Source organism: Mustela putorius, unplaced genomic scaffold, assembly GCF_011764305.1.
Source record: "Mustela putorius furo isolate JIRA1106 unplaced genomic scaffold, ASM1176430v1.1 tig00000765_pilon_pilon_pilon, whole genome shotgun sequence".
Lineage (NCBI taxonomy): Eukaryota > Metazoa > Chordata > Mammalia > Carnivora > Mustelidae > Mustela > Mustela putorius.
This window is the reverse complement of record NW_025421470.1, coordinates 2,109,046-2,121,990: the sequence shown is the minus strand read 5'-3', so window position 1 is coordinate 2,121,990 and position 12,945 is coordinate 2,109,046. Positions and strand designations below refer to the sequence as shown.

Genomic DNA, 12,945 nt, shown 5'->3' with positions numbered 1-12,945 from the left:
TCGGGAGCCGCGCTGAGGCCGTGTGTCTTGGGGACCGGGGCTTGATCCTGTGCCTCTGATCGGAGTGTCAGTCCCCCAGGCTCTGTGCTGTGCGCAGTCCCGGTCCGGGCTGGCCTTGGCCCTGGCTTCGGACGGCGTCACCGCGGCTGTTTCCTGCTCAGTCCCCAACCTGCACATCTGTGGTCTGTGTCGCGGCTCTTGCTCTGCGGCCAGGAGAGAGTTGCGAAGGCTGCGGGGCGAACGGTCCGCAGCCCTGTCTGGAGGCCAGGCCACCCTCGGCCCCAGGCTTTTCATGGTTTTCCCCTGGCTCCTGCTCGGGTCCTTCCCCATGCGAATGTCAGTAGCAAGTTCCTGAGCTCCAGACGGAATTTTCCGGGCTTTTGGTAGGGACCACATTGAGCTTATGAATTCTCATGCACAGAGACGACGTCTTGCTGGTGTGGAGACGTTCGGACCCCGAGCGAGGGAGGCCTGTCTCTCTGTGCACGTCTGTGTCTTTCTGGAGTGTTTTAGGGGTGCGCGTCCTCATGGCAGAGTTTACGTGTTTCTGCTTAAGTTTATTTCTCTGCGCTGTCCTACTTTAGTCACTCGTGTCCGCGTGGGGCTCTCTCTCATCTTCTCTTCTGCTTGGCTCTTGTGTGTGTGTGAAGGCTGTGGGTTTCTTTCGTGTCAGCCTTGCACGTTCTCTGCTCGAGTTCGTGTTATCGCTGGTTCTCTCTGCCCCAGGGTCTAGGGCTTCGCTGCGTTTCCCATCATGTCAGCTCTTCTTTCTCTGTTCTGGGCGTCCGGTCGTCTGCTCTGTTTGAACCGTGGTTAAACAGCGCTGGAAATGGTGGGCTTCGTTGCCTTGTGCTGACCTCTGTGGGGGCGCCCGCGGGGTGTGCCCGGCGGAGGGGTACGTGCACGAGCTTGGGAGGGGGCCCAGCCCCTCCTGTTTCCTCAAGGATCTTTGTTAGGAGTACATTCTAGAATTTTGTTGGAAAGGCTTTTTCAGACTCTGGAGATAATGGTATGGGTTTTCCCCACTTAAATTTATTGATATGTTGGATTATATGAATGTGTTTCTTAACAAGAACCAGACTTGCATTCCTGTTATACATTCCACTTGGTCAGATTACTAGTTTTTTAATGTGGTATTGGTTGCCTGTTCACCTAATTTAGGATTTTTTTTCCATCTATGGCCACAAGTGATTGGTCTGTAACGTTTTTCATATTGTTTCTGTCAGGTTCAGATGTCAATATTATATATGCTTCATAAATATAGCTGGGAAGTTTTCATTTATTTCGTGATTTTGGAGACAGTTTATGCAGCCCTACAACAGTCTGGTCTCCAGGGTTTGATGGGATTCTCCTGTGAAACTGTCCGGACCCGGTACCTTCTTACAGGACGGTTCCTTGATCACTTTCTATGCCCCTTTCATGGAAATGAGTCTCTTACAGCCCTCCATCAGTTTTGCTAAACTGTATTTTTCTTAGAAATTATACATTTCAGTTAAGTTATAAAATTTAGTTTCGTGAAGGTGTGCACAGGGTCTTTTATTCACTCTTAACATACGCTCTGTGGCAGCAGTTACTTCACTGCAGTTTTGTACTTCTCCCCTTTCTTCGTGGATAAATTAGCTAATCGTCGTTTGTGGACTCTTTCTCGCCCGAGAACCAGGGTTTTTACTTCTGACGTACTGTCCCCTTCTTTCTTCCTTCCTTCCTCTTGCTTTCTTAAGGGTTACTTTGCTCTTTTTCTTTCTTTCTTTCTTTTTTTTTTTTTTTTTTTTGAGTTGGAATACATTTGTTTTCATTTTAAATGTAAATGATACAGGTCTTTAGAGATAGGAATTGAAATCCCAGTGTTATTTTTCAGCAAGTCTCTGCTCTGAGTCTGTAATGCCCTTTTCACCCAACGGTTTAACATGAAATTTAATTTCCAGAAAGAAATTCTTTAAAATTTGTTTTTTAAAATTCCTAGTTTTACTGCATTGTGATTAGGATGTTGTGTGTAATACTTCTGCTTTATGAAACTTCCCTTTCCTCTGTGACCTGAGAAAGGACCAGACGTTGTGGATGTTCTGTGTGTGTTCCAGAACTTTCTTGCTCTGCTTTTTAGATTGTAATGCTAGATACAGAGCCCTAAGGGCGCCCCTACCCACCCGTTGGGTCACGCATTCATATCTTAATGATTTGTTCACTCGACCTGTCTGTGGCCCACGGTGTGTGTGAGAGTCTGCACTTACTGGTGTGTTCGTGCTCCTCGGGTCGTCTGTAGTTGTGTTTTGTGTGAATAGTTCACGTATCTAATGTGCGTTGCTGTTCTGTTACAGCTTTTCTGGAGTGAAATAGGTCATTTTAAAGAATGGTTTCTGAGTAGAGTGTGTCCTGTTTAGGAAGCCTTGTCTGTCTGAAGGAGGTAATTGGTTTTCTCCTATATTTCTTTCAGTAATTTTTGAATTTGTGTTTTACATTTGGATCCGTGTAGATTCAGTTATTTTTGTGTGTGGCAGGTGGTGTGGAGCATTAAGGTCTCATTTTATAGTCTTAATTGGGTAGCACATTGGCCTAACATCATTTCATAATTGTCTCTTTTCTACTTTCTGAAAATTTCACCTTTATTTTAAACCAGTGTTATGTACGCATTACGTTCTGAGATCATTGTCTGTTCTGTGCCAGGACTAGACTTGTAATTATTACATCTTTATCATATGTATTGATGTGTCTTGTTTTAAAATACATCCCTCGGTTAGTATACATTTTTTTCTTCTGTATAAACTTCAGAGTCAGATTGTTAGGTGTACAGTTATTATTTTCCAAAAACGATTGTATCTGCACTTTGTAGACCCCATTCTCTTCTCTCTGTGGCAGTGACCTTCCTCCACGGAGAGGCCTGGTCAGTGTTTCCTCTGGTTGAATCCAAGTGGGCTTCTGGGAGGAGGGGCATCATGACTTTGGAGACCAAGTCGTAAAAGGTGATACATCTTCTCCGGGGCCCTCTGGGGATGTGTGCTCTCAGAGCCCAGCTGCCATTCTGGGAGGAAGTCGAGTGCCTGCCTGGGAAGGTCGCCTGGGGCTGTGCAGCCCCGGTCGCAGCAGATCCTGGCCGGCAAGCCGCTGGCAGCGGACACACCACGGCCTTCTTGCGCCCAGTGCCGCAGCAGGTGCGGCAGGCGAGCTGTGTGCCCGGTCCTGTCTGGGCCGTAGGTCGGTGAGCAGAGTGAACATTCCCGACCGCTGCGTGTTGTAGCGGTTTGTCCCAGAGCCACAATAGAACAGGAGCAACCGTTGAGAAGAGAAAGGGAAAGACGGGAGGTATTTTGATTGGGATCACCTTGAATAAGTTGGGGATTCATGTGGGGAGAACTTTAATAGTCACAGATCGTCCTGTCGAGGAACGTGGTCTCTCCATTCTTTACGCCTTTTTGATGCCCATAGTAATGTGCGCTTTTTTCATAGAAGTCTTGTATTTTTAGTGCTAGATATACTTTTGTAGACACTATGGATGAGGGGTTTTCCCCCTTAAAGTTACACTTTCTAATGGGAAGCCTGTGTTTTGTTGTCGTTTCGCTTTAGTTTTGATCATTCTTAATGAAAGTTCTCTGGGGCAAGCAGATTACACTGGGGATTTTGGAATTAAAAATAAAACTGCATTAGGCTAGTAGTTGCTTTCAGGTTTCTAGGGCACGTCTGCAGCATCGTCTCCTTCCTTCAGCCGGGGCTGGGCAAGCGCACCTTTGTGTCCCTGCACTGGTCTTGTCACAGATCCGAAAGTACCGTGTTCCTGTTTTTGCTTTGAACAGTTGCGTTGTGGAGATCAGAGGTAGGAACGGGGGCCTCTTAGTTACCCCTGCCAGGCTCTGGTTAGAGTGGTGAGAGTTGTCCCAGCGTCTGTGAGTCTGAGCGTCTGAAGCGGCCTCGACTTTTACGAACTGTTTTGCTGGATATAGAGTTCTGGACTGGCAGTTCGTTCTTTCTCTCCAGCAGGTAAAAGATGCTCCTCCAACTGTCTTGGTTTACATTGTGACCCAGGAGGAGTCTTTTGTTCTTGTCTTTGTTACTTTGTATTTAAAGTGTCCTCCCCCGCCCCCTTCAGGGAGTAATGATGTTTTTCCTTGTCACTGGCTTTGAATCGTCTGTGATACGCCTTGCTGTACTTCCCTTCCTGTTTCTTGTGCCTCCCGTGTTTCGGGCTTTGTGGGTTTGTAGTTCTGGTTTAGGTTTGAAACATTTTTGGTCCTTCTTTCTTCAGATACTTGTGTTCCTCTCCCCTTCCTCCCCTCTCCTCTGGGGCTTCAGTTACTCACATCTTAGGCTCTGGAAGTCCCACAGCTCAGTGACACTGTGTTGCTGGCTTCTCAGTCTTCCTCTGTTTCATTTGGGTGATTTCTGCTTCTGTATCTTCAGGTTACCTAATCGTTTCTTCTGCGGTGTCTAATCTGCTCTTAATTCCTCCCACTCAGTGTATTTGGCATTTTAGACATCGTGGTTTTCATTTCCAGAAGAATCATAAGGGTTTTTACCTTTTAAAAATATCTTCCTTTTAAAAATATCTTCCATGTCTCTGCTTCATGTCAGTTTTTCCTCCATTGGAATCTTCTTGAACACTCAGAATGTGGTCACAGTATTTTCTGGTTTTGTCTACTAATGCTACTATCTCTGTCATTACTGTGTCTCGTCTGTTGATAGAATTTTCTACTCATCATGGATCATATGTTCTTTGCCTGCCTGGCAGTTTTTATGGGATGCCAAGCACCATGAGTTTTTCGTTCGGTACTTATGTTTTTGTGATCCTTGAAAATTTGCGCTTTGTGTCATTAAATTACTTAAGTCTGATCATTTTGGGTATCACTTTTATGATCTGTGGATCTGAAACTGTGGTCAATCCAAGACTAATTATTCCTTCCTTCCTGGGTTCTCCACCCAGTGCCCTGTGGCTTTGGAGGTTTCCAGCCTCCCCTGATCCCAGCCTGTGTGGGTGTTGAGTCCTGTCTGGGTGGGTCTCTGCCTGGCTTTGGGTCTTATACTTGTGGGCCGGTCTGCCCCCTCCTGAGCACCCCAGGGGACCCTCCGAGCTCTGACCTCCAGTGAAGTCAACTATCCTTGGCTCCCAGGGCCCTGTGCTCTGTCTGCTCAGTGCAGGGGACCCGCCAGGCGTGACCTCAGTGCCCCTTGCGGCACCGTGGGCTGGGAGCTCCACGCAGTTGCCTGTCACTGGCAGGGCTCTCCTCACCTGCTTCTGTGTTTCGGGAGCTTCAGGTGGTTATGTCAGTCTGTCTCCTGCCTCGGCCATCGCCACACAGGGGGCGGTCGCCCTGTTTGTTGGTTCGTGTCTGTAGACACCCACTGACTTCTGGTTTGGGGAGTGTAAGCCTTTCCTATCAGCATTGATTGTAACGCTCATGTTGTCCACATTTGGCTTCTGTGCCCCTTTGACGTGTCCTCCTTTTCTGAGCTCTCCCTAACGCGAGACGGGCCAGGTCAGCCTGTCCTTGCTCTGCGTGAGCCCTGGGAGCGCAGGTTTGTTTTAGTGCGGGATCGATTGGCGAAGCAAGCCCCAGAGTAGACGGGCTCTTGGTTCCGGCCCGCGCAGCAGTGCAGCTGGGGAGTCCGTGGACGTGTGCACGTGCTGTCCGCTCACGCACATTTACCTTTATTCCGCTCTAGGTGTCTTTGCAGATGCACACACGTCACCAGTCCGATTCCAGTCCCTGCACCACAGGGAGACTCTCGTGTCCTCCTGGTCCGCCTTTGACTTCTCTGTGGAGAAGGGGCGCTCACTGTGCTCCGTAGGTCTGCTGTCAGGGACCCTTCTGTCACTGCTGTTGCGCCGCCCCGCCCCCGGCTCGGTGCCCCCTCCCCGCCTTGGGGCTCCACATTGGCTCACTTCCCCGCTCACCTCGGCTGATCCACGACACCCCAGAGAAGGTCACCCCAACAGGTGTTCGCCCTGTTTGCTCCCTCGGCCTCTGACCCCTCCCGCCAGCCCCCAGGCCTTCGTCCTCTCACTTGGCGCTTCCACACCTTGTGTCCTGATGCCCTTCTTGCCCTGGGTGGCTCTGGTGCCCCGGCAGGGCCGCTCCCCGCCTTGGCGCCCTCCATCGCTGCCGGTGGGCACCTGCTGACCTCCTCTGCCGGTGGCTTTGTTTCCTGGAGACGCGCGCCCTCAGCCCCATCGGCTCAGCTTGGGCTCTTCTCAAGAGTCACTGGGTCTCTGCTAACGTCCATGGTTTTGTCACTGTCACGTGAGGGCCTACGTGATGCGAACTTGGGGGACTCTGCCTTGCTGTTGCTCTGCCAGGTCTCTGCCGCAACCAGAGCGTTCCCAAGAGGGGGGCTGGTGTCTGCATGGGGTGGCAGCCCCTCCCTGGCTTGGAGAGCTGGGAGCCGGGGCTGGGGCCCGGCAGAGGGCGCTTGGCACCAGCCCTGGGGCCGGCCTTCTGGGGCTTCTCTGCTCCTTCGGGCTCCCTGACCCTGGGCCCTGTGGTGGGATTTTAAAGACCCCGCTGGGGTCTGTGGCCTCTGGTTTCACTCTGTAGGCCTGATGCACGTGGGCCCCAGAGCTCCACAGGGCGGTGGTGTGGAGAGGTAGAGGCAGCCCGCACACAGGGGCAGCTCACAGGAAATCCGTCTGCAAAAGGTGGTTTCCCCTTGTTTGTTCAGCGGAAGATCTTTCCAGGTTTTATTTTTATTATATATATACGTGTGTGTGTGTGTGTGCATACACACACACACACACATATATATTTTAAATTTAAACTGAAGATATAGCAGTTTTAAAAATCAGACTAAAAATTAAAAGTACTCACTTACCAGTTAAACCACAGGAGGGACTGGGCATGGAATTGGAGATTCTCCTTCATGGATCGATCCCATTAGCATGTTCAGGACTAAAAAATCCAGAGAAGACATGGGCAGGATAACAAGGGATCTTTCTATTAAAATAAAGGTGGGGGGGATACATTTTAAACAGTAGCTATGAATGGTAGTTTGCAAAGGCTTTTAAATGTCTGATTTGGGTATGAATTAAGTGTCTTGGCTTTAGATTTTCCCTCCAGATCTGCTAAGTAGATTATCCTGGAGCATAGGGGCAGTTGTCCACGTGGCCGAGAGCAGGGAGATGCTCTGTCTTCCACTTCTCTCTGGGTGGTCGGAGGCAGGCTCCTGGGCTTTTGTGCAGGCTGCTGTGTGGGACGCTGAGTCCGAAGTGACATTGACTTTTGAGGACCAGGATGGTTCCCCCTTCAGCCCTTGGGGATTACGGTAGCTCCTCAGAAGCCCTAGCTAGTCCTCTTTCCTTGCCCCTGTTGTGGCCTGCGAGTGGCCCTCGCATTGGAGTGGTTCTGGGGGCCCGCAGAGGACACTGCCCAGGGGTAGCCTGGGCTTCCTGCAGAGGCGCGGCCTCGCCCCGTCGCCCCGTGCCGTGCCCGGCTGCAGTTAAGGTTTCTTGGGCGCGAGGCCTCTGGCCAAGCAGACCTGGGTTTTCCAATCCCAGTTTGCCCAGCGGACTGTGTTGCTGTGGCCAGTTTACCGAGCTCGCTCTCGGTCTCCTCCTCTAGGACATGGGAGCTGTCTTGCCTCAGTGCCACCGGGCCTGCCCAGAGCGCCCCCAGCGCCCCACGCTCAAGTGCCGTGGCCGATGTATTCTCTGTTAGACACATTGCGCTGTTAGATGGAAGGGCATTCATTAACTTTCCTTCACGGTGACTTACTTATTTTTAGGATACTGAAGTGTATAAAGCTACAGTCAAAGACGACCTTACCAAGTGGCAGAATATTCTGAAAGCTCATAGCTCCGTGGACTGGCTCATAGTGGTCGTTGAAAATGATGCCAAGAAAAAAAACAAAACCAACATCCTTCCCCGAACTTCCATTGTGGACAAAATAAGGAATGATTTTTGTAATAAACAGAGTGACAGGTAAGTGTATCTTTAACTTTACCCCACTGGCTGCTCCCTGGGCGCTGGGCCTTTTCTCCCTCTGCGTGGGAGCTCAGCCTCCGTGAGCGGTGGTGGTGGGCCTGACGCTTCAGCTCGGGGGGTACAGGGTGCTGGGGAGAGGCCGGGTGCCCTGCTCTGGTGGGTGACATGTTGTCCATCCTAACCGGCCCCCCCAAGCCCCGTGCGCTGCCTGGGTGACCGCGGCGGGAGATGCCGCACAGCGGGTCCCCCCTTGAGGAGCCGGCGTGCACGTCCGTGTAGCTGGGCCTTTGGGAAGTCCCGCGGCCCTTGTCTGCAGCAGGGCTCCCCACACGCCTTTAGTGAGGGGGCCCCATGTTGTCCTCGGTCACCTTAACGCCTCTTACAAGTTCCTCAGAACCAGAATTCTGAAGTGCTGATTTCATCTTGAGACTCTGTAAGAGGGAACCCTGAAACTTGGGCGGCTGCATTACTGCACACCTTCCTTTCCCCTTGCTTCTCTGTGGGGCCTGTTCTGTCTTCCGGGGAGCTCACTGCCATGTCAGCAGTTCTGGGCCTCGCCATGCACACGGCAGTCTTCCCGGAGCCCGGGGCTTTAGTCTGTAGGTCCTAGGCCAGTGCCTTGACTCCTCCGGGGCCCGGGGTGCAGCACTCAGCCTGGTCCCTGCTCTGGTCCAGTGTGGCCTCCTGGAGAGACGGGGCATGGTTTCACCCCCGCTCCCCACACCTGTGGCACCCTGGTGGCCGGTGCTGAGTGTGACCAGAGATGGGAGCAGGGGGCGAGGCTACGAGGAGAAGGTCCCCTTGGAGCTCGTGGGCGGGGTGTGGCCAGAGCCCTGGTGTGCGGCCAGGAGAGCCCCGGACGCTGCGACCGCGTCCTGTGTTGTCAGGCCGCCCAGTAAGCTGACAGGTCTTCGCTGAAGGAGCCTTCCTGGGCTTTCTTTCCACGTTCCAGCCAGTTCTGGATCCAGAGTCATGTTCGAACTTGCTTTCTTTATATAAAGCATAACGTGAGCCTGCCTAAAGCATAATAAATATGAGATTGTTGAGTTTCTGGTTTATCTGCAAGGAATTTCATGCCATCTGGACTTGGGGGGACTTTTTCCTAAGGCCTCTTATTCATAAATGAGTTATCGCCAAGGAATCAGTTTACATTTCAGCAAGATGCCCCGTGACCAAGTGTCCTTCCCTGTGTGGTTCGGGTATGCCGGCCCACTTGTTCTGGAAGGAGGAGCAGGCTGTGGGGCGGGTGTGGGCAGCGTGGGGCCGCGGGCGGTGGGGAACGCTGACTGACGGCCAGACCAAGCAACCTCTCCGTCTCATTTCTTTGGGATTTGACTAAGTACGTAAATTGGTACTAAAGGGGCATATTCGTCTAAACCTGTGACATGTTCAGATTAGAGGATTTTTTTTCAAAGTACTCGTTGATTTATTTTTAAGTCTGTGTTACCATTTTATCTGATTACTTAAGGTGTGCTCCTGCTGAGCCCACTGAAATCTAGCTTGTTTTTAATGACTCTTCCTTTATACGTGGAATCTAACTTACCAAGTTTTTAACATTTCATCTCAGTCTATAAACGTGACTTCCAGCATTTGGATTTTCATTAATTTGCAAGCTACCTTTAACATATCTGTACTTTTTAAAATAAAATCTGTATTTTTTAAAATAAAGAGCTGGGTCAGATTTTCATACATACGAATTTGATAACCCGGTACTGACAGCTGTTTGATTAGCCAGTGTGATTTCCGGCCTTTGGAAACATTGGCGTACTTGGCCCTGCAGCAGCCTGCTGTTTTCTTTATCGTTTGTGGTTAGAAGCACTGCGTGTTCATGGTAGGAAAAGGCAGTAAGCCAAATTAAACTAGATCTTAACTCTTCATATTTGGTACTTATTTTTCAAACCTTTTCTTTTTACGCACACACAGGCGCACGGAGCATGTGTGCCCACAGCGTACTGTGTGGCATGTTTTGTACTTGCTTTGCACCTAATACATTGTAAAAATGTTCCCACGACCAATGGATGTGTTTCTCCGCCATTAGCATCAATGAGTGTGTGACAGTCCCTAGTGGTGACGCCCTAGCTGTTTATCCCGTCCTCTGCTGGACGACACGTCACCGCTGAGGATGAATGGCGTCGTAAACATCTTTCGAACTTGGATGTTGTGTACATCCTTTGTTCTTCTCTTAGATCCATCCCTAAAAGGAAGATTGCTTGGCTGAAGGTTTTGTGCACTTTTCAGGCTTTTGGTGAGTGTTGCTGTCCATGTTGTACCTGACCCGTGAGCTGCTGGTGGTCCCCTGACTGGCGGGGACCGGACTCCTGGGAGCGGCTGCCCTGGGTGCCAGGCCACCAGTGCACTCTGGGGGGGCCCTTCTCGACACTGGGTGCCCCCCAGTCTGAGCAGCTCTTTTGGGCTCTCCTTTCCAAGTGAACCATCCAAACTTAATGAGAATTTTTGAAGCATAGTTCTTTTTTGTTATAGAAAGGTCTAGAAACAGTGAAAGTTGAAGGGCACAATAAGGGCTGGAGAACTTAATCTGTGGTAAGCAGCAGTTCCCGGGACACAGAGACTGTCTCTGGTTGGGGTTCGTGGCCGTTTCCTCCCCTCCCCCGTCTGGATTCAGGGGAGAATTCTGGGATAGTTCACAGCCTTGAGAAGGGCTTCAGGATACAAGGCTGGCCTGACAGACTCCAGCAGACCCTGTAGTGAGGAAACGCGTGTTGGTCGTCTGGGGCTGTCGCAGTGAGCTGGTGGGATCTCTCTGTTTTCAGGGGAAGAACCAGTACCGTGGGGGCGGGATGTCTGGAATGCCGGCCGGTTACCGACTTTTAGATCATATTCTTGGTACTAATTATTCCTGGTGGATCGTCCAGACTCTAGTGATGTCACATTTTTTTCTGCTGATTTGTAACTCTGGAGACTGAGCCCTTCCCCCAAAGGGCCTGATGCGCCACCGAGACTTAGAATCTGCCCATTTGCTCCTTGCTGGTGATTAAGGTGACACACTCACTGAGGAAAGATATGGAAGCTTATAGCACCAGTATTTTAAAATTACTTTTGAGTCCATGTTTAATCATTTTCTCTGTAAATTATTACTACCAAGGATCAAGAGATCTAGCTTTTCCAGTGTGTTAGATGGACACATTGTTTCTTCCAAATCTCCTGGAAACTTGTAATTTTATGCCTTTGATGTTTCCACACCACGGATGGTCTTTTTTTTTTTTTCTTTTTCCCCCTTTTTAAGCAGCCTCCGTGCCCAACCTGGGGCTCAAACTCACCACCCCGAGCTCGAGTTGCATGCTCTGCTGACGGAGCTGGCCAGCCGCCCTCTTTTTGTAGTGAAACTGTATCATAGCCACATGTTATAGTCTTTACGTTTCACTTATGAATTCTTTGTGGGACCTGCCCGTGTGCTCAGGGTCTCGGGTCTGGGGAGAGCGGGACCCACAGAGAGGATGTGTCTGCAGCATGACACTTGCTGGTGGGAGTGGGACCACACCAGGGCCCAGGGGCCGAGCAGCGGGGGCCAGGTTCCAGGAGGCCGTGTGTCAGCCGAGCCGGGTTTGGAGGGATGAGTAGGAACGGGCTAGACGAAGGGAGGAGAGCCTGGGAAGTTGGGTGGGCTCGGCCAGGAATAGCAGGAGCAGAGTGGACAGCGAGGCTGGGTCCGTGCCGTGCCGACCCTCCTGAGCCGCGCCCGTAACTGAGCTCTGTCCTGTTAGCTTCCGGGGGCCAGAGTGGTGTTTGAGGAGGGCAGCCCATGTGCGGTTTGGGGACTGCTGGGGACGTGGTCGCCTTGCTCTCCTGGGAGCCCTGGAGGCCGGGTGTGAGACCGACTCGTCCTCCGTCCCTTCCGGCCGCCCGTCCTTCTGTGGTGGTGACGGCGCGTGGGCTGTTAAGCCAGCTTCTGATCAAGCCTCTGCCCAGTCTGGTTTCTCACCACCCGCCTGATGTTAGTCACCAGCCGGGGAGGAGGGACGTGGGGGAGGGCGGCAGTTGGCACCGCAGGGAAATAGTAGCAGCTGGACCACGTGCTGTGCTTGGACAGGATTTTCCAGACAGTCCGTTCGTGTCTCCGCAGGTGTGTCGTGCTCTCCGACCCCCTGAAGGACTCTTCTCGAACTCAGGAATCCTGGAATGCCTTCCTGACCAAACTCAGGACTTCGCTTCTTATGTCTTTTACCAAAAACCTCGGCAAGTTTGAGGACGACATGAGGACCTTGAGGGAGAAGAGGACCGAGCCAGGCTGGAGCTTCTGCGACTATTTCATGGTCCAGGTGTGTGGCGGCGGGTAGAATGTGACCGTGTCCTGTTCCTGCTCCTGTCCTGGTCGGTGAGCCGGGTGTTCGGTGGTAATTCTTCCTGGCGTAGTTTTTAAAACCCAAGGGACAGGACACAGTCGCTAACAGACGTTTCCGTGTGCAGGCTCTCGGGCGGGTGGGAGGTGGTCCCCCCGGTGACCCTCGCTGCCGTCAGCTCTCCTGCGGCCTCCGAGCTCGGCATCTGGCCTCCTGTGAGAGGGCCGTGGCCTTGGAGTAGTGTGGGTTTTGCTGACTTGCTGGGCCTTCCAGGGTCTCTACTGTGGAGGTGGCTGAGGCCGAGGAGGCTGGCAGTGGTGACAGTCCTGAGGACAGCGGTGCCTGCCCCCGGCATGACCCTGGCAATAGGCCGTGACTTCCCAGCAGCGTTTATCGCCTTGTCGTTTTGTTTCATAGTCCCGGGTTCCAATAAAGGACAGTCATAAGCTACTTTCTGGGGGACCTTGCTGACACTGCAAAGGGTGACAGGAACGTTGCCGTTAGGTTTCCTGGTTCTTGTTCGCCATATTTTGACAGAAGAAAACCCTGATTTTCGTATTTAAATTCCACCTGTGTGTAAATTACTGAAGAAATAATGCACTTTGAACAAATAAAAGACCCATTTTGATTAGAAATCCTGGTGCTTACCTCTGACTCTGTTGCTCATGTCTTAGTGGTGTCTCGGCGATGTGTGCACGTAAGGGAGTCGCACCCGCCGGCTACTCAGGGTGGGATCGACCCTT

At 51.5% G+C, this 12,945-nt stretch overlaps 1 protein-coding gene across 4 annotated transcripts in view; it reads left to right on the top strand.

Annotated features, from left to right (window-relative positions):
• The window catches only part of TRAPPC10 (trafficking protein particle complex subunit 10), a 77,520-nt gene that overhangs the window by 26,753 nt on the left and 37,822 nt on the right, over positions 1-12,945 (top strand). For all 4 annotated transcript variants that reach the window (XM_045084366.1, XM_045084365.1, XM_045084368.1 and 1 more), the window contains 2 exons: positions 7,705-7,901; positions 11,986-12,181. In XM_045084366.1, coding sequence (XP_044940301.1) covers positions 7,705-7,901; positions 11,986-12,181 — 393 coding nt within the window. The remainder of the gene's footprint in view (positions 1-7,704; positions 7,902-11,985; positions 12,182-12,945) is intronic.